The sequence below is a fragment of the Sarcophilus harrisii genome, chromosome 2 (assembly GCF_902635505.1).
Source record: "Sarcophilus harrisii chromosome 2, mSarHar1.11, whole genome shotgun sequence".
Classification (NCBI taxonomy): domain Eukaryota; kingdom Metazoa; phylum Chordata; class Mammalia; order Dasyuromorphia; family Dasyuridae; genus Sarcophilus; species Sarcophilus harrisii.
Genome location: NC_045427.1, coordinates 5,739,753 through 5,762,055, shown reverse-complemented (window position 1 = coordinate 5,762,055; position 22,303 = coordinate 5,739,753). Strand labels below are relative to the sequence as shown.

Genomic DNA, 22,303 nt, shown 5'->3' with positions numbered 1-22,303 from the left:
TTGGGCTCCTACTTGAGAGGGGGTGAGGGGAAGCCATGGGAGGTTCGGGAAGGGAGGGGTCGCTGTGGGGAGGACGGGGAGCTGGCAGAGGAGACAGGGCCGGATTGCCCGGCGGCAGCGGGGGCCCGGGGGAGGGGGGAGGGGTCAGGTGACGTTGAGAGAAGTTGTAACGGAATGGTGGGGGTCGCGACCCGATGCAAGTAACTGAGAAGTGAATTAAAGGTGACGGGGCCAGGGGAAGCCCTTCCTCAGGTGGGGGAGGGGCCCGTGCTGGTTTGTGGAGGACGAGCCGGGGCCAGGAACCGGCATCTAAAAGGTAGCGCTTTGCAAGCTCTTCGGGAGCACCTGGGGGACGGTGCCAGCCTTAGGCCCGTTTGCAGATGAGAGACTGGGGCTCGGCGTCGGTGACTTGTCTGGGGCACAGGGAGCAGTCCGCGGCGGGATTCGAATTCGGTTCCTGACCAGGCCCAGGTCTCCCACCTCCGCGGAAGCGAGCTTCCTCTCGGGAAGCCGCCAGCCCGGGAGGGCGGGGCCCGAGCACAAGGGCGGGGCGGGAGCTCCCTGAGCCGCCGCGGCTCCTGCTGGGGAAAGCGGCGGGAAGCGCGCTGGGGGAGGGGATGCCGGCTTCTCGGCACTTGCCCCGCCCCCCCGAATCAGCGCGTGACTGCTAATTACCACCCGCCGGCAGCCAGCCGAGCCCCGGGCCCGGTCTTCCCGGGGCTTCCCTCTCTGGGTCGCCCCGGCCGCCGTTAAAGCGCCCGACAGGAGGAGCTTCCCCGGAGCTGGGCCGGGCCCCAGGCCGGCAGCACTTATTGGGCGCTTCCTCCACACCCGTTACACAGCCACGCCCTCCCCCCGGGGTTACGTTCCTAAGGAGATGGGCGGAAGGGGCGCTACCCGCCCAGGACCCTCGCTCCGGAGCACAGGCTGCCCCTCTGGGCCTCAGTTTTCCGTTCTGTGAAATGGGGTAAGGGCAGCCGCGTCCCGCGGTCCGGGAGCTCAAAGGGAGATCCGCTCCCGGACTCGAACCCGCCCCCGTGGGCCTCCAGCCACGTGGACGCGGCGCCCCGCCCCCCGAGAGCTGCGCAAGCGCGTTGAGCCCGCCGGCAGCGGCTCGGGCTGCGCAAAAGACGCGGACGGCCCGCCCCGCGGCGCGCAGGCGCACTAAAGTCGGCCGAAGGCTCCCAGAGGGAAGACAGCGCTAAGATGGCGGCCTTCTCGGGTGCGTACGTGGGGGCCGGGGGAGCGGCCGTCGGGATGGAAGGGGAGCGGGCTGGCCGTCGGGAGGTGGCGGGCACGTCAGGGAGGCCGCGCCGCTCGGGATTCGGGTCCGGCTTCGGCCTGCGCCGGGCTCTTCCCCTCGTCCTCCTCTCGGTCTCTCAGTCCGAGTGTCCCCCGGCTCCCCGTCACCGACCCCTCCCCCCACCGGCTTCTCTCCCGGCCGCTCTGCGCAGGCGCCCGCCCCGGCGTCCCTCCCCTCCGCCCCTCGGAGAGGTCATAGGCCCGGGCCCAGCCTATCCTCGCAGCTGGCGGGCGGGGGCGGGGCTTCGGCGGGCGGGGGCGGGGCTTCGGCGGGCGGGGGCGGGGCCTCGGCCGGCGTGCCGTTACAGGTTGCGGTCCCTACTCCGGCTCGCGCGTGACACGGCCCCCGGCCCCCGGCCCGTTTCCCGGGTCCCAGAATGTTAAAAGCGGCCCCAGCATCGGCCCCCGAGGGAACGGCCCTCTTGATTCCCACCTGGGCCCAGATCTGGCGCTGACCGTCGGACACGTGGCCGTGCCGAGAGATGGGGGAGGGGGGCTCCCCCCCTTGTCAGTCTCTGGTTGAGCAGATTTAAGGGATGGGTTCCGCAGAGCGCCCCCTAGCGGAGGGCGCGGAGTCAAAGGCAGCGCCCCCCGCCCCGCCGAGGGGGCTCCCCAGGGCTCCAGCCGCGCCAGCCCCGCGGGGACCTCGCCACGGGGCCCCGCGTCCCGCTGCGCTCCCTTCCCCGAGCCCCCGGGGGCCGCAAGCTGCCTCCCGCCTCCCTCCCCTCCCCCACTGAGACGGGCGCCCGTGTCAGCGACGGGAAACCCGAACGGCCGCTGGGAGCCCGGGGGGGGGAGGGGGGGACTTCCTGATGTGGCCCCCCCCCCGGCCTGTTTGTCGGGGAGAAGGGGGCGCGTCTCAGAGCGAGGGAATGGCCTGTGCTTCTGAAGCGCCCCCGCCCGGGAGCCGCCGCGGCGCCTCCCGCTTTTTGAACAAGGCTTACGGCCTTGTGGACGCAGGGGCCGATAGAGCCGTTCGCTGTCAGTCCCGGGCGCCGCTGCTTGGGGCTGAGCTGGCCGCTTTCCTCACGGCGGGCTCCTTGGGTGAAGGGAGGAGGGAGGGCGGGGACGCCCCTCGCCCTTGGCTCCTCCCCGTGCTTGCAGACGGGCACGAGGAGGAGGCGGCGGGCCCTGGGCGGTGACTCAGGCGGCCACCCAGACTAGAGAGCGGGGCTGCTCTTGAGGCCCGGCCCTTTGGCCCTCCCCGCCGTCAGCAGTGCGAGAGTTCCCCGAGTGCCCGGGAAGCAGTGCGGCAGCGCCGCCTTTTCCTCAGCCTTGCGCGCTTCCGCATCGCTCTCTGGCCGCCGCTCCCTCCGTGCTGGGCCCCGGCGGCCGGCAGGCGCTCCACCCCTCTCCCGTCCCTAGAATGTCGGAGGCGGACTGGCGCTCGCTCGTTCCCGCAGGGCAGAATGGCCATCTCCCGGCCCTCGTTAGAGTAGGCAGAACTTTAAGGGGGATGAGTTTCTTTCCACTTTCCTGATTAGCTTCTGAATTATTCTTTTCCTTTTGCAGAAATGGGGGTTATGCCTGAGATTGCTCAAGCTGTGGAGGAGATGGATTGGCTGTGAGTACATACTTACCTTCAAGAGTCAGTGTGAGTGGCGGTTCTGTCCTTGGCTCCGAGGGGTCTGTCAATGACTCCACAACCTGCTTTTTATCTGTTGCCCGAGGGAGGCCTTTCTGTGGTCATTTACACCAGTGACCATTTGCTCCTGAAGGTCGGAGAATTTTACATGACTTTCGAATCGTGTGTGTCTGCAGATCAGTAGTTTGAATAATCTTTCCTGCTGTGTTTTAATACGGCTTAAGTTAATGTAGGTTAGGTTATTCCTAGGATTACTTTTTAAAATCTGTTTCACACTCATGTTCTTAACGCCTTCTTTGCAGCCTCCCAACTGATATCCAGGCGGAGTCCATCCCACTGATTCTCGGAGGAGGTGATGTGCTTATGGTAGGCTGAACATGGGGCTCTTGTAAAGTTGCCCCGCCCCATCAGTGTGTTTGTGTGCGGTCGCCCTCTCTGAGACGTTGCAGCCTCCCGCAAAGACTCGGTGACTGCCTCCCTCTCCAGGCCGTCCTGTGCCTTTCTGGGAGCTCCCCCGCCCCCAATCACCTCTGTGGATCCCTCTCCGGGCAGTCCCCTCCCAGGGTCTGATCTGCTCTGATTTCCTGGCCCACCTTCTCGGGATCAGATCTCAGGGTCCAGGAGTGAGAGCTCCGAGCCATTGCGTGACTCTGCAGCAGCCCTGCCTGACACTCTGGGCCACCCCTCCCCTACCCCCCCACAAGGGCTTCTCCCCACTTTGTTTCCAATCTGGTGAAGCCACAAGAAAGGCTGCTGTGAATAAAGGGGGTTTTTCAGGGCTGGGCCCAGGGGTAGGGGTGGGGTCACTTTTCTCCCCAATCTGGAGTGCTCTGCTGCACCGGCCCCCTGGGGAGGACAGCTCTGGTCTGAGAGGGCCTCCAGGCCCCCAGATTTCCTCTCGGCCACATTGGCTCTTCTCTCTGAACCGCTTTCGGTCAGCAGCCTCGCGGGGACCTGAGAGTCCTTGGCAGTTGTTTTCTGGGCTCCCATGAGGTGCATTGTCTGTCCCCATCTAAATCACCAGGAGTGGCCGGAGGGGAGGGGCTGCCCCCTGGGCAGATGACTCCCCGTCTTTTTGGTCTGGTCCTTCAACCTGGCTTCTCCCTCCATTGGAGCCTTTCTTGTCTTCCTCTGGCCTTGGTGGACACCCTCCTTCCACCCTCCACGGCTGCCTGTGCAGCTGAAGGGTCTGGGTAGGGAGCACCCGCGGGGTCCGTCCTTCCCTTCATTTGCTCTGAGAGCGCTTCAAGTTCTGAGACACGCTCCTCCCCTCCTCCTCCTATCGAATGGAGGCCGGCTTACCTGGGAGGCCGACGCTGGCCCAGCTTTGTGGGGGCAGGAAGCCCCAGAGAGCCCCCCTCTGTCCCTGCCGTGGGCCGGCATGGAAGCCCCATCCAGGCCTCTGTCCGCAGCCTTCGTGGCCCAGCCTCTGGCTCCCGGCCAGGGCTCACCCTGTTTCTTGGGTGTCCAGCCATGCTTTTAACTGAAGAGTCCAGATTTCTGGTCCTGACTTTTCTATGCAGAGAATCTCAGCCTTGGGGGGGGACCTTGGTGGTCGTTCACCTCATTTAATCCCGTTACTGCAAACGAGTATCCGATATACCTTCTCGAAGGCCCCCAATGTGCTGGGGACCCCCACTGCAAGGGAGCTGGGCCCTGCTGAGGCGGGGCTTCTGCTGGGGAACGTCCTCAATGTCTCCCCTGAATCTGCCACCACAGCTGCCGGGGCCCAGCAGGACGAGCCCAGGCTCTCTTGTCCATCTTGGGGGGGAGGGGGCAGGGGCTGTCCTGTCTTCCTTGTGTCTTCTCTTCTCTTGGCTTCAAGACTCTTTCTAAATTTGGGGCTTGACACTTTCGGACCCTCCTTGGGGAAGGACTGACCTCTGCCCCAGGGCCCCGCCATCCTCCGCCTCCCCAGCCCTTCCTCCGCCCCACCTTGGCCCTAGAACGAGTCAGCCTGCCCCACGGGCCCTGGGGGGCTTACCAGCACTTGGGCCAGACAGAGGCCCGGCCCGGGCCTGGGGATTAGGGCCCCAACAGAACATTCAGTGAAAGGGCCCGGGCAGCCCGGACCAATGAGGGAAAATTTTAAAGCTAATTTGGAGGCCGGTTCGAGTCCGCCTTTCTCCTTCAGGCTGCAGAAACGGAAGCGGAAGACGGGAAGTAAAAGGCCTTTGGGCAGTGCCGCCTAATTGAATTCTGAAGGGATTGTCGGGAGTTGCCCATTGGCCCATTGGCGCACTTGAAGTGTTTACGCTCTCGGCGGAAACGAGGGCGGGCTTCATTTTGTAGCCTTGGGCTGGAGGCGGCTTCTTGCCGCAGTGACTAAGTGCCAGCCCTTGGACGGTGAGCCCTGAGTGGGACTGGGAGAAGCCTCAGGGTTAGGGCTTTGCTTTGAGGGGAATGTGCCTTACGGGACACTCGGACTTACCCCTTTGGGCTCCTCAGGATTTGACGCTAATAAAGTTTTGTGAGTAGAAATCACTCATTGCCTTCAATTCGTCAGTGAACGTTTGCCGAGCAGCTGCTGGGTGCCAGGCGCTGTGCGGGGGTACAAAGAAAGGGAAGGACGGTCCCTACCCTGAAGGAGCCCCAAGTCTGGGGGGGGGTGGCAGGCAGACTCTGGGCCCAGACAAGAAGCAGACAGAACAAAGGGGAAATCATGTCCTGGGGCAGCCCGGGAATTAAGAAAGTTAGGGAAGGCTTCCTGGAGAAGACAATTCTGGGGGCCTAGCTGACCCAGATGCAGAGGAAGAGGGTTCTGGGCACGGGCACAGCCAGTTGGCACATGCTTATATTTGAGGAATGGCCAGGAGGATGCCACCGGGAGTCAAGGTGGGGGCAGAGAAGGGGCTGGTCAAGTATAGAAAGAATGCAAAGCTGGGGGATGGGGACCTACTGAGATTTGTGAGTAAGGTGGGTCTCAGAGATCCACTGGCCGTCCAGTTGGAGGCGGCATAGAGACGGCTGGGGCAGGAGAGCAGAGAGGTGGGGGCAGGAAGGGCAGCAGCGCAGGTCATTAAGTCTGGGGCAGCCAGTGATGCCCAGGGACACAGATGGTGGGAGCAGAGAAGGGGCTTTGGTTGGAGGGCCGAGGGAAGGCCATTGGAGGTGACTGCTAAGGGACCCCTGGTCCCTTGGAGACAATGAGGGAGTCAGAAGCCAGATTGTAAGAGGGCAAGAGGACAGAAAATGCAGGCCTCAGTGTAGACGGGCTTTTTCAGAAGAAAGATGGAGGATGAGAAAGGGCTGGACGGGCAGATGGAGCAAATAAGGGTGTGTCTGCATGGAAGGGAATGGGCCAGGAGAGACTGAGAACAAATGAGAGGAGGGCAGGAATGGGAAGGGGGGTGCGAACAACATGGCCTGGGTCGGCAGGAGATGAGCCGGGGCAGGAGAGGGAGCGCATGATCTGCCTTCAGTGGCAGGCAGGGCTCTCACCCAAGAGGGGGCTCAGGACGGATGGGAAGGGCCAAGCTGCTGGCCTAAGGAGCAGGCTCACCAGCAGCAGGGGGCTGAGCAGCCCCCCTTAATCCAGCAGCACATGTGTAGGAGGGATCCCCTCTCAAGGCTAAAGCTTGGCCAGACCCAACACAGGGCAAACTGTCTAAGGGGTCGGGGGGGGGAAAGGGGCCTTGGAGGGAAGGCAGAGCTGAGGGCCTGGGGCTGGCAGAGAGCAGGCGGAGGGAGAGGCGGAGAGCCGGGAGCTTGTGCTCTGGGCACAGGTCTCAGAGCGGGGACACACCACCATCTTGGTGTGGGACTGGGTGGGACTGCTTGTGGATAGGCTGGTGTCTGGGGCCTTGGTTTACCCACCCATCTCCCAGGCTCAGAGGCTGCCTCCGCAGGCTGCCCTCACGCCCCTCCATCTTCCATCTGGGGATGCTCTGGTCATAGGGTGTGGGTTGGCAGGGCTCCCCCTGCCCGGGCTTGGGGCACCGCCCCTCCTTCCCCCGCTGTTGCGGCCATGGCGTGGCTCGGTCTTGGTAAGCGTCGTCTCTTCCCTCTCCAGGCTTTCAGTATCCCGGTCATCCAGATAGTCTATGAGACCCTGAAAGACCAGCAGGAGGGCAAGAAAGGGAAGACCACCGTGAAGACAGGGGGCGCAGGTAACTTGCAGCCGGGAGCGTCTGGCCCCCACAGTGAACTCGTGGGTGGGCGTCGGGCTTGTTTTTAAGTCGTGTCACTGGTGCAATCATACAGCAAGGACAGGGCAGAGCGGGAAGGGCGTGAGGAGAGATTTGCCTTGTGTGGGCCGGGGAGGAGCAACCTGGCTGGCCTCGGGTTCATTGGAGCCCCATTCTTGTGGCAGCCGCTTTGTGTGAGCCGGTACCGGGTGCCCAGGCGTCGGGGGGGGGGGGCAGTGCCGCCTTTGGTGCCATCCTCTGGGTCTCCCAAAGGGGAAGACCCTGGGTTCTGGCTTGGGAGACCGGCCAAGTCAGTGCACATCTCCCAGTTCCTGGCTCTATTTGTTAAAGGAGGGGTTACGCTGGGCGATCTCCAAAGGCCGCAGCCTTTTAGGATCTTTAGAAGGTGATTTAGAATCAGGCTCCGGGATTCTCTTGCGTGATATAACCTGACATCATACGAAGCAGAGAATGCACTTGCAGAGAGATGTCAGTGCGTCTGGATTCGGAGTCACTGAGAACACTGGGAAGGAGCCGAAGCGACAAGGTCTCTGAGGGGATGTGAGCCTTTGGCCTCCGGCTCGTCCCGCCAGGTGGATGGTTCATGAGCTGGCAGCTGCCCGATGGGCAGGGCCAGAGGAGGGGTCAGTCCATGTGTGCAGAGAGGGAGAGGAGGGGGAGAGGGGATCATTTCCAGGATGTGAAGGAACTTTTCTAGGGAAGAGTGTAGAGACCACCTTGTCTGTCTGCAGGAACTGCACCTGCCTGAGTCCAGTTTTAGGGGCTAATTTCAATTCAGTGTAAAACAGAACTCTCTAATTCCTGGAGCTGTGTGGCAGCAAAGTAGGCTGGCTTAAAAAAAAAAAAAAAAAAAAAAACTATTTCAATGAACAGCCTCCATTTATCTCTTGCTCCCATTCCCATCTCTCTACTGGGAGAAAAGAAACAAATGACGAGCAGCAAAAGGCTTCAAGAGGAGGCCGCCAAGAGTGGGGACCTTCCTTTCCTGCTCCAGACCCAAAAAGGCCATTCAGCAAACGGAGAGAGGGCTCACTCATTGCCCTCTGGGCAGTTGTTGTTCTGCAGAAGGTGCTGCTTGTGAATGAGCCCTCTCACCTCCTTGGGCGTCTGCCTGGCAGCGGGATCTCGCGCCCCAAGGCGCTCGGAAATGTGGTTTTGTAACAGATAGTCATCTTCCAGCAGTTCTTCTGCCCAGGCGGCCGTTCCTCACAGCCAAGGAGGAAAGGGAGCCGGACTGGCAGGAGTCCCGGGGGGCAGGGCCCGCCTCTGTGAGGGAGGAGAGGGCCGGAGACACTTTGCTGCTTGTCGTCTGGGCCGAGCTCAGGTCCTTGGAATGCCCCAGCGCTCCCGCGCCCCACGAGGCGCCCCAGCCCTCCCCCGCCTCCTTCCCCTCTGCCCCTTCGCCCGGGCGGTGACGTTGGCAGGCAGTTTGTGGGTCTCCGGCTGAAAATCCCCCCCAGAATGCCTTGTGGTTTCTGTGAGACTCCTCCCAGGTCACACCCCTCACAGGGACTCTCAAGTCAGAGTCACTCATCCCAGTGCCGGCTCCCAGCAGCCCGCCTCTGGGGCGTTTGGGGGCCTCCCTCTGCCTCCGGCCCCTCCCCCGTGGCTGTGTCTGACCTTGCCAGTTGGGTGGGTTTGCATTCACCCTGATCTGGAGCGTTCCGCATCTGGCTGCTCCTGTAGAGCTGCTCATAGTCCTTTGGCCTCCCGCCTGCCGGCACAGCTCCGGAGGGTGAATGGGGGCCGCCATGCTGCAGACACCAGCCCTTCCCTCCCCATCGCAGCCAGGGGTTTGGCAGGGGAGCCCCCCTTCCCTCATCTGCCCCGGCCTTTCCCAGGATCACTTCCGGAACAGCTCAGGCCCCACTTAATCCATTAAAACATTAAGGAAGGAGCTTCTTTGGCATCAAGAAGGGCTCATAGCTTGGGAAAGGAGAATTCGGCTCTGAGCTGGGAGGGAGCCACCGGCCTTTGGAGGGGATTTCTGTGAGAGAAACAGGCCCGGACCTGGCCAAAGGCTAGCAGGGATCGTGTGACCTGGGGAAGAAAAGCTGCTTCCTTTCGTCCGGGGGCATCCTACAGGCCTGGGGGAGGCAGAGGCCTGTCTGAGGGGGGAGGTGGCTCTTGCCCCGGCTCTGCTCCGGACCCCTCCAGGCCTCCCCCTCTAACCAACCCGGGGTCTGGGCTGCTCGGACAGACGGCAGCCTCCCAAGCCTCCACTGTCTGCCGCGCAATCTCAGCTGGGCCCTTCTCTTCCTTCCCTCAGTGCTGAACAAGTGGCAGATGAACCCGTACGACAGGGGATCGGCTTTCGGTGAGTGGCTCTCGCCGTGCAGGGTCTGGGACCAAGGGGTGGCTCCTCCCGGCCCGGCCGAAGGGGATTGAGGTGGCCACACTGGGCTCTGGGCCGACCCTCTCTGGAGGGGACAAAGGCCTCGGGGACACGTGGGGGACATCTGAGGCGGGGCCAAGGCCTGACAGCAGCCAACGCTCACTAAGTGTCTCTGACCTTCGGAGATAAAGTTTGGCCGACCCTCAGCCAACATTTATTAAGCCCCTACTGTCTACCAAACTCCGGGGTCACACATGAGAAAAGGAAGGATTGTCCCCGGCCTCAGGGAACTTATAATCCGACGGGGGGGGGGAAGCTGAAAGGGGAGAGGGGGGGCGCTGGGGGTGCCGAGGGCGTGAGCGTGGTGGCTGGGGAGGACACCAAGCATCTGGGCTGTGGGGATTGGTGGGGGCCCTCTGAGGGAAGCCCCGCGTGCTCCGGGAGGGGGAGGCCCCTGCACAGCGGCCCCTTTGGGTTTGGTGCCATTGGGGGAAGGGGACGGGCTTCCCTGGCCTCCGGCCTTGCAGGCAGCTGGGCGGCATCCTTCCATGCCCCGCTCTCGGCCCACCGCCCCCAGTCACTCTGCCTGCGAGCCTCCCCTCGGGGCAGCCTTGACCCATCCCCTTTCTCCTCCCCTCTAGCGATCGGGTCGGATGGTCTTTGTTGCCAGAGCCGAGAAGTGAAGGAATGGCACGGGTGTCGCTCCACAAAAGGAGTCATGAAAGGTAGCTGGGCGGGGCAGAGAGGAGGGGTCGGTGCCCGTGCAGAACAGGCTCCTTCACTCAGCGGGCGTCTGAAGCACCGACTGCCCGGTTCGATGCCCACAGTGGGGAGACAGCTGGGGGCCAAGTGGTGCCCGAGGAGGGAATGCAGAGCCACTGGGTCCGGGGAGGGGGGTCCCCGTTACTGGGGGTGGCCCTGCAGGCCTCCGTCTCCATTTGCTCCTCCCTGATCGGAACTTGACAGTAGAGGTGCCTTCGGACTTGCCCTTTTGTGCCTGGGCGAGGCCCGAGCCATCTTCCCTGACGTCTCTGTTTTTCTAGGAAAACACTACTACGAAGTGTCCTGCCACGACCAGGGCCTGTGCAGGGTTGGATGGTCGGCCTCCCAGGCCTCCCTCGACTTGGGTGCGTTGGCCCCGGATGGTGCGGGGGGAGGGCGCGGGGGAGGGTGGGTGAGGGGACCGAGGGTCAGGTTCCTGGCAGTGGGAAAGACCCCCCCCCCCTCCATCCCAGCATTCCACGGGTCTGCCCAGAAAGGCTTTGTCCTGGCGACCTCGCCGCGGCCTTCGGGCGCTTGAGCACTTGGACACGTTGGTTTTCAAGGAGTGAAAGCTTTGGGGCTGGAGGGGTGGGAGAGGCCGGAATCAAGCAGATCCACACGTTGGCCTCTGAACTGGGACTTTGACGAAGGGGTTCGATCCCAAGGCTCTCCCTGCCGCAGAGGAGCTGCTGGGAAAGACCTGGCTCCTCCTCTTCCTTCCCCACGCCAGGTCCTGGGGCTTCAGGGGTTGAACTGGATGGGTCTGGGGGGGTCCCCTCCGAGTATCAAACCGTCCCATGATTATTCAGGCCGGCTAAGCTCCTGGACACCGCCTCCTTGAGCCGGCAATGGCCTCCGCAGCATGGAGGGGGAAATCCCTCCCAGCAGAACCTTTGAGCCGGCTGCTCCCCCTGCTGCTCCCCTGCCTTAGGAGGGCAGAGAGGAGATGGAGGAAAGTCAGTTAAATGGCAGCTCTGCTGTGAGAGAGGAACTCGAATAGCACAAAGTGAAGGCAGCTAAATGGGGGCCTTAACTGCGGGGGGGACCTTAGCTGCAGAGCGGGCGCAGATCTCACCCTCTTACCGGTCAGTAAGAAGCGTTTCCTCACCCAGGTACCGACAAGTTTGGCTTTGGCTTTGGTGGAACTGGGAAAAAGTCTCATAATAAGCAGTTTGACAATTACGGAGAGGTGAGCTGCTCCCTGGAGAGACGGGTCGGACGCGCGGGGAAGTAACACGCAACTATGCGTTTTAAGGAAGACTTTGATTTTTACCGACTTTCCATGGGACATTTAGTTAAACGCTGCAAGACTGTACAACAAAGCGCTCAAGGGAGTCGTTTATCCTTGGGTTTGCTAATTTTGCCATAGAAACGTGTAACCTTGTCTACCGTTTTTTTGATTTGATATTTCACACATCAGGATCTCATCTTTAAAATTGGGCTAATCTAATAGTGGTGTTTTGATGTGCTAGTCCCCTCTAAAACCTAACGAATAGTTGGGACACTAAGTTGATACGGTACACGTTAAAAAGACGTATATTAGAAGTTTCCAAAAGGGGCTGGGAGACGATGTCCCTGAAGTGTCTTCCGATGGTAGAATTTGCTGCTGGTGCCTCATTTCTACTTTTTCATTTCTGCCGTTTTAGGAGTTCACTATGCACGATACTATTGGATGTTACCTGGATATTGACAAAGGGCAGGTCAAGTTTTCCAAAAATGGTGAGCTCCTTAAGGATCTGGAGAGTGAGGTTTCAGAGTCCTCGTTTTCACTAAATTTGGCCATTTTCTCACCCGCTCCCTGTTTTTCTTTAAAGGAAAAGACCTTGGTCTAGCTTTTGAAATACCAGCCCACCTGAAGAACCAACCGTTCTTCGCTGCATGTGTCTTAAAGGTAAACATTTGTGTTCTGATCAAACTTGACTCGAGTCTTGTTTCCATTAGCATTTCTGTGCCCTTGGGATGCCCTTTGCCCACGTCTGGCGTTTTCCTTCCTTTGCTTAGAACGCTGAACTGAAATTTAACTTTGGGGAAGAAGAGTTTAAATTCCCCCCCAAAGATGGATTTGTTGGGCTCTGCAAGGCTGCTGATGGCCATGTTGTGAAATCTCAGCACACAGGTATCGCGTGGGGGTCTCTAAAAGGGCGGAATAATGGGGGGGGAGGGCAGCGGTCCTGGGGAAACGTGGGTGAGACTGCTTCCCAGGGGCCTTGGCATCCTGAGACAGAGGAGCTGCGCTGCTGGCTGGCGGGCGATTTGGGTGTCAGAGGCCTGGGGCTTCTTTGGGGCGGGCAGGCCAAAAGAGGCCGCTCCGTTGGGGGATCTCCACCATGGGCGCTGGGCCCGGCCTGTGTCCCTCCCTCCCCGGCGGCTCCAGACAACGTGGCCCCGTTCAGGGGAGTTGGGGGAGAGCCTGGTCAGACACAGGCCGTGCTGAGGGACTCAGCCTTTGCCATTTGGCATTTCCCTTTGGAAAGTGCAGGGGCTTTGGGGCATTTATTTTTCAATTGTGGGATTGTCCCCAAGCCCCTTATGGTCTCTTAATGAGAGTTACTGTGATGGGAACAGCATTCACGTGGGGCAAGGTTAGCTAGAACTCCTCGGGGACAGACCAGGTATTTCCTCCTAAATGCTTCCATTACGAATTAACTCTTTCCCAGCTGAGAAGCTTTCCCAACTTTAAAGCTTGGGTTATTTTTGGGGCCTGGATTTTTCTGTAAAAGAGACTAAATCGGGTAAATGACGTCTCCCGGAAACACACGGACAGCCTCCGGGCGGTGGCGGCCGAGGGCAGCTGAGCTGTTGGGGGGTCCCGCCATGGCCTGCCAGCTGCTGCGGCTCTCAGTCAGGAGCATGTGTCATTCCTCCCCTCACAGGGAGCGCGCAGGTGGCGCAGACCAAGTTTCTTCCCAACGCTCCCAAAGCCCTCATCGTGGAGCCGTCGCGGGAGCTGGCAGAGCAGACTCTGAATAATGTCAAGCAGTTTAAAAAATATGTGGATAACCCGAAGCTGAGGTGGGGAACCTTGTGGAAGCTTCCTGGGGGTTCTTTGGGGGCCATTAGATGTGGGGGGGGGTCCCCAGAGGCCCAGAGCCAGTGGGGGGCTTTTTTCTCTGGCTCTTCCTAGTGCCAGACTGTTCCGACCTTTCGGAACGTGGGCCCTGACCAGCCTGGCTGCTTCCCTGGCAGTGCTCCCTGTCCCTTCAGAGGTGGCTCAGGGCCTGCCCGCTCCAGGCCTGCCCCCATCCCCCAGGCTTTCTTCCTTTGTCCTCTGGCGATATCAGATTGGGGTGAGGGGAGGCCCTGAAGAGGGGGGTGCGGGGGGCTTTGGCCCTCCCCAGCACCCAGGAGGAAACTGCCGGCCCTTTCCCTCCTTAGCCTGAAGGCCCGCGGCAGCCTTGTGGGCACCTGCTGCTCAGGGGCAGCCTCTAGGGACAATGGGAATGGGCTTTAGACTGGGGGCTGGGATGGGGGGATGTACAGGACGGCCTGGCCCGCTCAGGCCCTGCACCAGAGCAGAATGCTTGGTCCTCCCTAATGACCCCATGAGGCTTGGGGGGCTCCCGACTTCTGAGGGGCAGGAAGGACCGGGAGAGGGGGGCCAGGGTGGTCAGCAAGGACTCGGATGTGCTCCCTCCTGGGGGCCGGGGTGCATGACCTGGGTGGTGGGTGCCCCGCAGGGCGGTGTGGGGCGTGCCTGGGAGGAGCACGGGGCCCTCAGAGTTGGCGCAGGCCTCTTGGGGGTCATGGGGTTGGGCCGGGCCGTGCTTTTGTTCTCTGGTGCCTTGGAAAGCCCTTGAGTTTCTTTCCCCCAGGGAGCTCTTGATCATCGGAGGGGTGGCAGCCCGGGACCAGCTCTCTGTGCTGGAGCAGGGGGTGAGTTCTCTGGCCAGGGCCTGGGGGGCAGTGGGGGCAGTGTGTCCAGGGGCTGCTGGACAGGTGGGGGAGGAAGGGGGAAGGGAGGAGGGGGAGGAAGGGGGAAGGGAGGAGGAGAAGGAGGAAGGGGAAGAAGAGGGGGAGGAGGAGTTTTCCTCATTCGATCCTTTGGCTGACTGCAGGCACCTGGCGGTGACATTTCCATAGGTTTAAGTTCTGGGGCCTGGTCATTGATCACCCAGGGCAGTTCTCCCATTTTACAGATAAGAAAACTGAGGCCTAGAGAGCATAGGGCTCTGCAGAGTTTAAGTAGCCCAGCCAGGCTTGTCCTTTGGGGGAAGTGCCCGGGGTCACAGTCGGGTTGTGGGCTTTCTCTGGCCCCCTCTGCCCGGATTCGGGGCTGGCAGTGGCCTCCCCTCTGCTGCCCTGGGTTCTGTTCCACGGGGAGGGGCCAAAGGGGGCAGTTCCGAGTGTCCTGGAGGGCCCCAAGTCCCCCCGGAGCAGGGGAGCTGGCACCGCGTCAGGGCCCTGTCTGACCTCACGGGGTCACTCTGCTCTCCTCCCGTGACCCTCAGGTGGACATAGTGGTCGGGACCCCGGGGAGACTGGACGACTTGGTGTCCACTGGGAAGCTCAACCTGTCCCAGATCCGATTCTTGGTTCTGGATGAAGCCGTGAGTGTTCTTGGGGGGTGGCTTGGGGTAATGGGCTGAAGCTCAGCAGATGCCCTGAGGTCCCAGCACTTAGGGCTGATTAGCAATTGGACGATGCTCTGTTAGCATATGCTTGGAGAAAGAACGGCCCCGCCCCCTCTCTGAGCAAGTCCGATGTGTTGTTTGGGGGGTGGGATGAGAGAGGCAGAGGCACTTCTGCTGGCCAGACTCCTGTCCCTGCTCTCACTTCCTATAGCCGTGAATAAAGATCAAGGACTCTCCCTTATCCTGACTCCTGGGTGCTAAGGCGGTCATCACAGGCCGGGGCCCTGGGGGAACCCACTTCTGCTCCTTAGTTGGGGGTGAAGAGAGGGGCCGGTTTTAGGTGTGGGGAAGCTGAGATCCAGTCCCTGACTTCTCGGGTCTCAGAATTCTGCTGGTTTTGAAAATAAAACTCGCAGAGCTGTTTCTGAGCCCCCCAAGTCACCCCAGGTGGTGCTGGGAGCTGGGGATCGGAGGGTGCGGGGAGGGGCTGCTCACGCCGGGGCTGCGGCCCTCTCTCCCTGCAGGACGGGCTCCTCTCCCAGGGCTACTCGGACTTCATCAACAGGATTCACAGTCAGATCCCACAGATCACCTCGGATGGAAAAAGGCTTCAGGTACAGAACCTCTCTGGGGCTCAGAGCCCCGGCTCAAGCTCCAAGAAGGCCTTGGGCACAGTCCCCTCCGGGGCCGTCCGGAGGGACCCCCGCTGGCTTTAGGGGGCTCTGGGACCAGCGCCCTCCATGTCTCAGTGTTTCTGTGGGCCCGGGATGCCCCCTGACCTCTGTGGGGGAGGGTCGGGGTGGGGGGGCCGCTGGTGAGGGGTCGGCTTGTGCTTCCAGGTCATCGTCTGCTCGGCCACGCTCCATTCTTTTGATGTCAAGAAGCTCTCGGAAAAGATCATGCACTTCCCGACCTGGGTCGATTTGAAGGGCGAGGACTCGGTCCCCGAGACCGTGCACCACGTGGTGGTGCCCGTGAACCCCAAGACGGACAAGCTCTGGGAGAGGCTGGGCAAGAACCACATCCGAGTAGGTGCCTGGGGGGGGAGGGGGGGACAAGCACCCCTGAGGCTGGGCCTCTGAGGGGGGGAGAAGGAGGAGCCCTGGAGGGGAGGGAGAGGAGGGAGGGGATCCAGATGGGGCTGAACCCGAGGCTCCGCCCTGAGGGGCCCCCACTGACTCCTGGAGCGGCCCCGGCCTCTGTGGTCAAACTGACTCCCGCCCAGGCCCTTCTGACACATGGAGAGGGACAGAGCCGCCTCTACGCGCAGCGCGTTCGTTCCTCTTCCCGGTCCTCTGGGGCCCTGGTGGGCCTGTCCCCGGCCTCCCAGACTTGGAGTCTCCCCAGAGGACCCTCCTGGCACCTCCCTTTTCGGCTTCTTCAGCTCCCCAATGTCCCCCTTTAGCCGAGCGCAGAGAAGCCGCGTGTCCAGGCATGTGTCGGGCTCCCCTGGGAGCGGCCCAGGCCCCTGTTGGGGGGAAGTGTAGCCACCAGCTGCCCCTGAGGGCAGTGACCCATACAGGGGTGGGGGGCACCCGATGCTCTCAGGGGAGCTCGAGGTGGTGGGCGTGGCGGGTCTCCGGCCTCCCGGCCTGCAGCATCCACTGGCCTGCCAACGGGAGGCTCCTCGGCCTCGGACCTCCCGCCTCCACGTTCCCCTCTGGCTTTCCTGGCTCGTTAAAAGCGCCTGTTTTAAGCTCCGTTTTCTGTTTGTCTTGGGCAGACTGATGAGGTCCATGCGAAGGATAACACCCGGCCTGGGGCCAACAGCCCTGGTGAGTGAGGGGGCTTTAGAGTACTTGGGGGGGAGGGGGCCATCACGGGAGACTGACCACCCTGTGCCTTGTCCAGGCGGCCCCTGGTCAGCAGGGTCCTCCCCTGGCAGCTGGGCCCTGCCTTTGGGCTCTTGGCTTCCTGTGGGTTAGGATGGGGGGCACCGTGCCAGGCCCTCGGGCTAGAAAGGCCCAGAAAATGTCCCTGCTTTCAGGTGCCCCCCCCCCCCCGGGGCAACTCTTTAAAGGAAAGTGGTGTAAGATAGGTTTACACAGATGCATTTATTAAGCACCATCTGTGTCCCTGTCCTCCCAGAGCTCATAACCCCACAGAGGAGTAAAGTGGAGATAATCTGGGGGAGACTCTGTACAATCTAGGGGAGAGGGAGACGGGGCTGAGAGCCGTGGGGGGCCTGTGTGTGGACAGTGGGCATCTGAGAAGACGGCGGAGGGACTGATTGGAGGGGAGATGGGAGGGGATGGACCCAAGCAGAGGGTCTGCCCTCCCCTCCCCCCCCAGATGAGGGGCCCCAGGATGGAGCAGTGGGGGAGCAGCTCAGATCTAGCCTCAGACACTCCCTAGCTTCCCAGGCAAGTCACACTGAACTTGCCTCAGTTTCCTTATCTGTAAGATGGCCTGGAAAGGGCATGGCCAGCCACCAGTACGTCTGCCAAGAAAACCCCAGATGGGGCCACAGTCAGAGGCAGGTAGCGGAGAAACATGGTGGGCCTCGTTTAGAGCCGGCCCTGAGGCAGCAGTGCCCCTGCCCACATGGAACTCCCCTCTGTGAGGGAGGAGGTGGCGCTGTTCCATGCCAGCTGCGTGCCCGAGGGCAAGGCCTGATCCATGCCAACCATATGCCCGAGGGTGGGCAGCACTAAGACTATAAACTTTGAAGGAGCCACTGGCGCTCTCCATTAATGGAGGAAGCTTCTGTCTCAGGAGGTCCCAGGGAGGGGAGGTTCTGCGTCCGGTCTCCCCCAGAAGCTGTGACTGCTCCCAATGACCTCGCCTCGCACTGGGCACTGCCAAGGGCATAAGGCTCTCCGGTTGCTCTTCAGAAAGACCCAACAAACTTGAGTGTTCTAGAGTGGGGTGCAGGGGGCCTCCCGGGGTGTCTGTGAAGAGACTGGTGGGACTTTGGGGTGCCGGCTCAGGGGTCTCTTGGCGGGGACACTGGGCCGTTCCCTTTCCAGCCCATTTTATGGATGAGGAAGCTGAGGCAGACAAGGGAAGGACTTGGCCCTGGGTCTCCCAGCTGCTCCCTGGAAGCCCCAGGCCCGGGATCTGCCAGGATGAGGTGGCCCAAGGCCCCAGCCCCCTGACCCCACTCAGCTCGGGGCCAGGTGGCTCAGCCCCCAGCGTGCCCACGTGGGGTGGCCCGAGTGGGGCTCCATGTGCCCGCCCTGTCCCCTGCGCCAGCTAGGGCTCCCCATGCCCACCCTGTGCCCTGTGCCGGCCGGGCTGTTCCCACATGGCATCCCCGTCCCTTGTGATCCGCAGAGATGTGGTCGGAGGCCATCAAGATCCTGAAGGGGGAGTACACGGTGCGGGCCATCAAGGAGCACAAGATGGACCAGGCCATCATCTTCTGCAGGACCAAGATCGACTGCGACAACTTAGAGCAGTACTTCATGCAGCAGGGCGGAGGCGAGTCTCCCCAGGCTGGGGTCTGCCCCGCGGGGGGCTCCAGACAAGGGCATCCGCCTCATTCCCAGGGCCTGGTGTGCCTAGGAGTCCCAGCAGGGGGAGTGGGGGGATGTGAAGCTCTTGTGACCACTTTATGTCGAGTCTCCCCTTGCCCTGGGCCGGCCTCGGTCAGCCCCGCTCCTCACGCACCGGGTCCCACTGGCCATGGCCCAGGACCCGGCGGCTCGGGGATGGCAGCTGCCCGGCGGCCAGGGGCACACTGCAGGGGGCGGCGCACTGGCCTTTGCCTCTGGACACTCTCGGGAGCTCCCCTTGGGGGGCTCCACCCAGCCTTGGGCTCAGTGCAGTTTGTGGTGATTGGGGGTGATTGGGGGCCCCATTGTGACATCATCAGCCCCGAGCCCCCTTCTCTGGGCTCAGTGTGCACCGTGCTGTTGTTTAGGTCCGGACAAGAAAGGGCACCAGTTCTCCTGCGTCTGTCTGCACGGTGACAGGAAGCCCCATGAGAGGAAGCAGAACTTGGAGAGATTTAAGGTACTGGCCCTGGGGACCTGGGGCTCCCCCAAGTCTGCGGGCCCCATTTCACACTGGTTGGGATCACCCTGAGGGAGTCTGGGAGCAGACTTGGTGCCAGCCCCTTTCCCTGCCCAGGCCGGGGCTGTTGACCTTTGGGCGCCTCCGGCACTGCTCTGCGCCTCCTTGGGGGTTGGATTGATCTCAGGTCTCACCTGGCCTTTCTCTGCCCGGGCTCCCCCAGGAGCCTCCCATAGGAGCGGGTGCAGGCCCCTGGGTCTGGAGCCCACCCCTCTGACAGACTAGGGGAAAAGTGTCCCACTGGTGATGGCACGTTGGTCTGGGAGGGTCGTCAGGGTTTGTGGGCCCCTGGGCAGTGCCCACAGGCAGAGCAAGGCCCCAGCTCTGGCCCCAACAGCCCCTCGCCCTCTCTCAGCCCCAATTTACTGCTTTGCCACATGGGTGATTGTGACAGCAGCTGGTCAGTGCGGAGAGCGGGATCTGGCTGGGACCCCAAGCACCCTGAGCACTGGGGCGCAGAGAGAAGGCCTGGGGTCAGCAAGGGGCAGTGGCGGGGGGAGGGCTGCTTCCCCTCCCCCCTCTGGATAGAAAGGCTTTGCCAGGGCTTCTGTGCCCATGGCAGACACCGGTTCCTTCACTGCCCCTTTCTGTGCCAGGGATTTGAGTCCCTGCCTTGTGTTGAGCTGCCATGACACCATCCTTTCCTCTCTCCCTCCTTCCTTATCTCCGTCTCTCTCCCTCCCTGCCCTCTGCAGAAAGGAGACGTCCGCTTCCTGATTTGCACGGATGTGGCTGCCAGAGGGATCGACATCCATGGGGTCCCTTACGGTAAATGGCAACTCTGGCTCTCAGGGCTCAAACCTTGGCTTACCGGGCAGGCCCGAACCCTAAAGGGCCGCGAAGAGGCGCTGGAAAGCCGCTAAAACGCCTTCAGGATGGGGTGTTGGGGCCGGGCCAGGGCGCCGTGGCTGACACCGCTTGCACCCGAGCATAAACGCCACCCCGCCCGGAGAAGCAGAACCACGCACGGATCCTGCCCCCAGAGAGGAACCGCCCTTGGGGACAGGGCGGGGGAGACGGGGGAGACAGGGCCCCGAGGAGCTTCGGGCCAGGTTCTGACGTGGACCTTCGGATGATTTCAGGATGGGTCTGGCCGTGTCCCTGGTGGCGACCGAAAAGGAGAAGGTAATCCTCGTGGGGGCCGCCTCGGCTTGTCCCTTCTCTGAGACAGGTGTCGGGGGTGGGTGGGGTTTGAGGGGTTTTGCAGCAAACTGAATTCTGCCTCGAAGCATCTCAGAATGAGGAAGGTTCCTCTGGGTTCTCGGGGCAAAAAGAGGGAACCTTTGGAACCAAAAGGACGCGGCGCCCAAATCTCCCCGTAGCTTCAATGTGCCACAAACCCACGGAAAGTGTTAATGGCCTCAGACCGAACATGACATGAGAAGACTGAGCCCCCCCCCTCCCCACTTTCCTGCCCCCCAGCCAAGGGTTTGACACCAAGTGCCCGATACCAATGGGGACGCTTCTGGTTGGGTCTCGGAGACTGTCCCGTGGGTCGGGGCCCGGAGATTTCTGGCCTTGGGGATACAGGGATTCATCTGCAAACTGAGGGGGGCAGAGGGGGGCAGGGCCTGGCGGAGCCCCTGCGCATCCTGCGCTCTGTCCTCCATCCCGCCCCGTCTGCCCCAGGTTTGGTACCACGTGTGCAGCAGCCGTGGCAAGGGCTGCTACAACACGCGGCTGAAGGAGGACGGCGGCTGCACCATCTGGTACAACGAGATGCAGGTAGGTGGGCTCACCGGGGTGGGGCTGGGGGGGGGCTTGGGGCCAGGGCCAGGAGCTGCTGGGGGGGCACGAGGGGTGGGGAGGCTCCTTCAGCGCCCCCTTCTGGCCCGGCCCTGTAGCTGCTCTCTGAGATCGAGGAGCACCTGAACTGCACCATCTCTCAAGTGGAGCCGGACATCAAGGTCCCCGTGGATGAATTTGATGGGAAGGTGACCTACGGGCAGAAGAGAGCCGCTGGGGGTGAGCTGGTGGCCGGTCGCGGCAGAGGAGAGCAGGGGGGGGCATCCCCCACTGCCTGCTCATTGAGAGCAGGGGCTTAGAACATGAGGGCCTCGGGGGGATGCCCGAGGCTGCGTGGGAGGGGATCCTTGGGAGCAGCTTCAGAAACAATGGGGGTTCTGGGCCAGCACCCAGACCTCATCGCCTCCGTGCGCCCCACATCCCAGTCTGAGCCCCCCGGGACGGGGGCCGTGGGGCAGAGGGGGCGGGAGGCCGAGAGGGAGGAAGTGGCCGCCCCTTGCCAGGATGCAGGCCTCCCACGGGGCAGGATTCAGACCTTGTCTGAGCCCCCTCATAGGAGGGTCCATAGTCCACAGTAGCTTCCCCCATCCCCCCCACAAACCAAGGCATTCTCCCTTTGTGGGAGCCGGGCTCAACCAGTATCCGTACGGGGTCAGGTTAAAGCCTGGTTTTGCCTGGCCGGGCCCTCAAGCGTTTTTTACAAAGGGCCTGCTGAGGGCCCCCCGCAGTCCTCTCCCCCTGGAGTCTTGCAGCCCTAAGGAAGGCTGGCAGGGAGATCTGGGGCCTGGAGCTGTGCCCCCTCTCCCCACATCTCCGGGAACCCCGAGATCAGAAGCACCAAAGCGCGGGGCCCCTCTGCCTGGGGACAGGAGGTGGGGGCAGCCGCTGACCGGTTCTCATATGTGCGTGTTTGCACAGGGGGGACCTACAAAGGCCACGTGGACATCCTGGCGCCCACGGTGCAAGAACTGGCTGCCCTGGAGAAGGAGGCCCAGACCTCGTTCCTGCACCTCGGCTACCTGCCCAACCAGCTTTTCAGGACCTTCTGAGGGGTCACTCCTGCCACAGGCTCGGGCCCCCGCCCCGCCTTGGCGCTCGTGGCAGTCGTGCCAGCTTCCTGCATGTCAAGGAGCTCGAGTATCATTATTCTCCTTAGCAATTGTCAAGAATAAAAAGGCCAGCTCAGTGACGACATCATGTGCCCTTCTCTCATTGTGTCGGGGCGTCTGAGTGGGGAGCCAAGTGCCGTCCGCTGGGGCAGATGGGCAGCGAGGGGCCCGGAGGCTGGAGGCTGGAGTCAGGGAGCCCCTTCCAGCAGAGGCTGCAGGAAGAAAGGAGAGGAGGGACCTCCCTCTGCCCGGGGCATGGTTTCCATGCCCCCTTTCTTTTTGCCCGGGAGCTCTCTTGGGGAAGGGATGGCTATGGGGCCTGGGGATGGCTGCTCCACTTGAAGGCTCCCTTAAAAGGGTCTGGCTGTCTCAGAAAGAATGCCCCCTGACCCCCAGGCCCTGAACAGTCCCGGCACTGGCCCCTGGTTGGTGGGCACTGCCCGCGGCAGGTCGCCTCCTTCCTGCTGGCTCTCAGAAATGGTGTTGGAAGTTTGGGGCTCAGGCAGGAGACTCAGCGCAAGGGCAGTGGGAGGCTCTTGCTGTGAAGTACTCAGAGCTAGGAGAGTGGAGGCCGGGAGATCCGGGGAGGAGGAAGGGGAAGGCCCCGGAGCGCCTTAGAACAGAACCAAACGGACACCCCTGGGGTCCGCGGCAGGAGGTGGAGCCCGGCCTCGGGCAGGGACAAGTGGAGCCTGTAGCTGCAGTCCTGGTGGGCGGCGGGCGGAGGC

General features: G+C 62.2%; 1 protein-coding gene across 1 annotated transcript; it reads left to right on the top strand.

Moving 5' to 3' along the window:
• The first annotated feature begins 690 nt into the window (after positions 1 to 690).
• On the top strand, positions 691 to 21,660 carry DDX1 (DEAD-box helicase 1). Its single transcript, XM_031949191.1, has 25 exons — positions 691 to 1,222; positions 2,815 to 2,866; positions 3,190 to 3,253; positions 5,867 to 5,896; positions 6,900 to 6,996; positions 9,305 to 9,352; positions 10,012 to 10,095; positions 10,414 to 10,497; positions 11,245 to 11,321; positions 11,779 to 11,851; positions 11,947 to 12,023; positions 12,134 to 12,248; positions 13,006 to 13,144; positions 13,945 to 14,005; positions 14,581 to 14,679; positions 15,228 to 15,317; positions 15,543 to 15,731; positions 16,427 to 16,478; positions 17,980 to 18,126; positions 18,569 to 18,660; positions 19,416 to 19,575; positions 19,778 to 19,845; positions 20,350 to 20,445; positions 20,565 to 20,685; positions 21,385 to 21,660. Exons 1-25 carry the CDS (start codon positions 1,207 to 1,209, stop codon positions 21,513 to 21,515), a joined length of 2,262 nt encoding a protein of 753 aa, XP_031805051.1. The 5' UTR covers positions 691 to 1,206; the 3' UTR covers positions 21,516 to 21,660.
• The last annotated feature ends 643 nt before the right edge of the window (positions 21,661 to 22,303 follow it).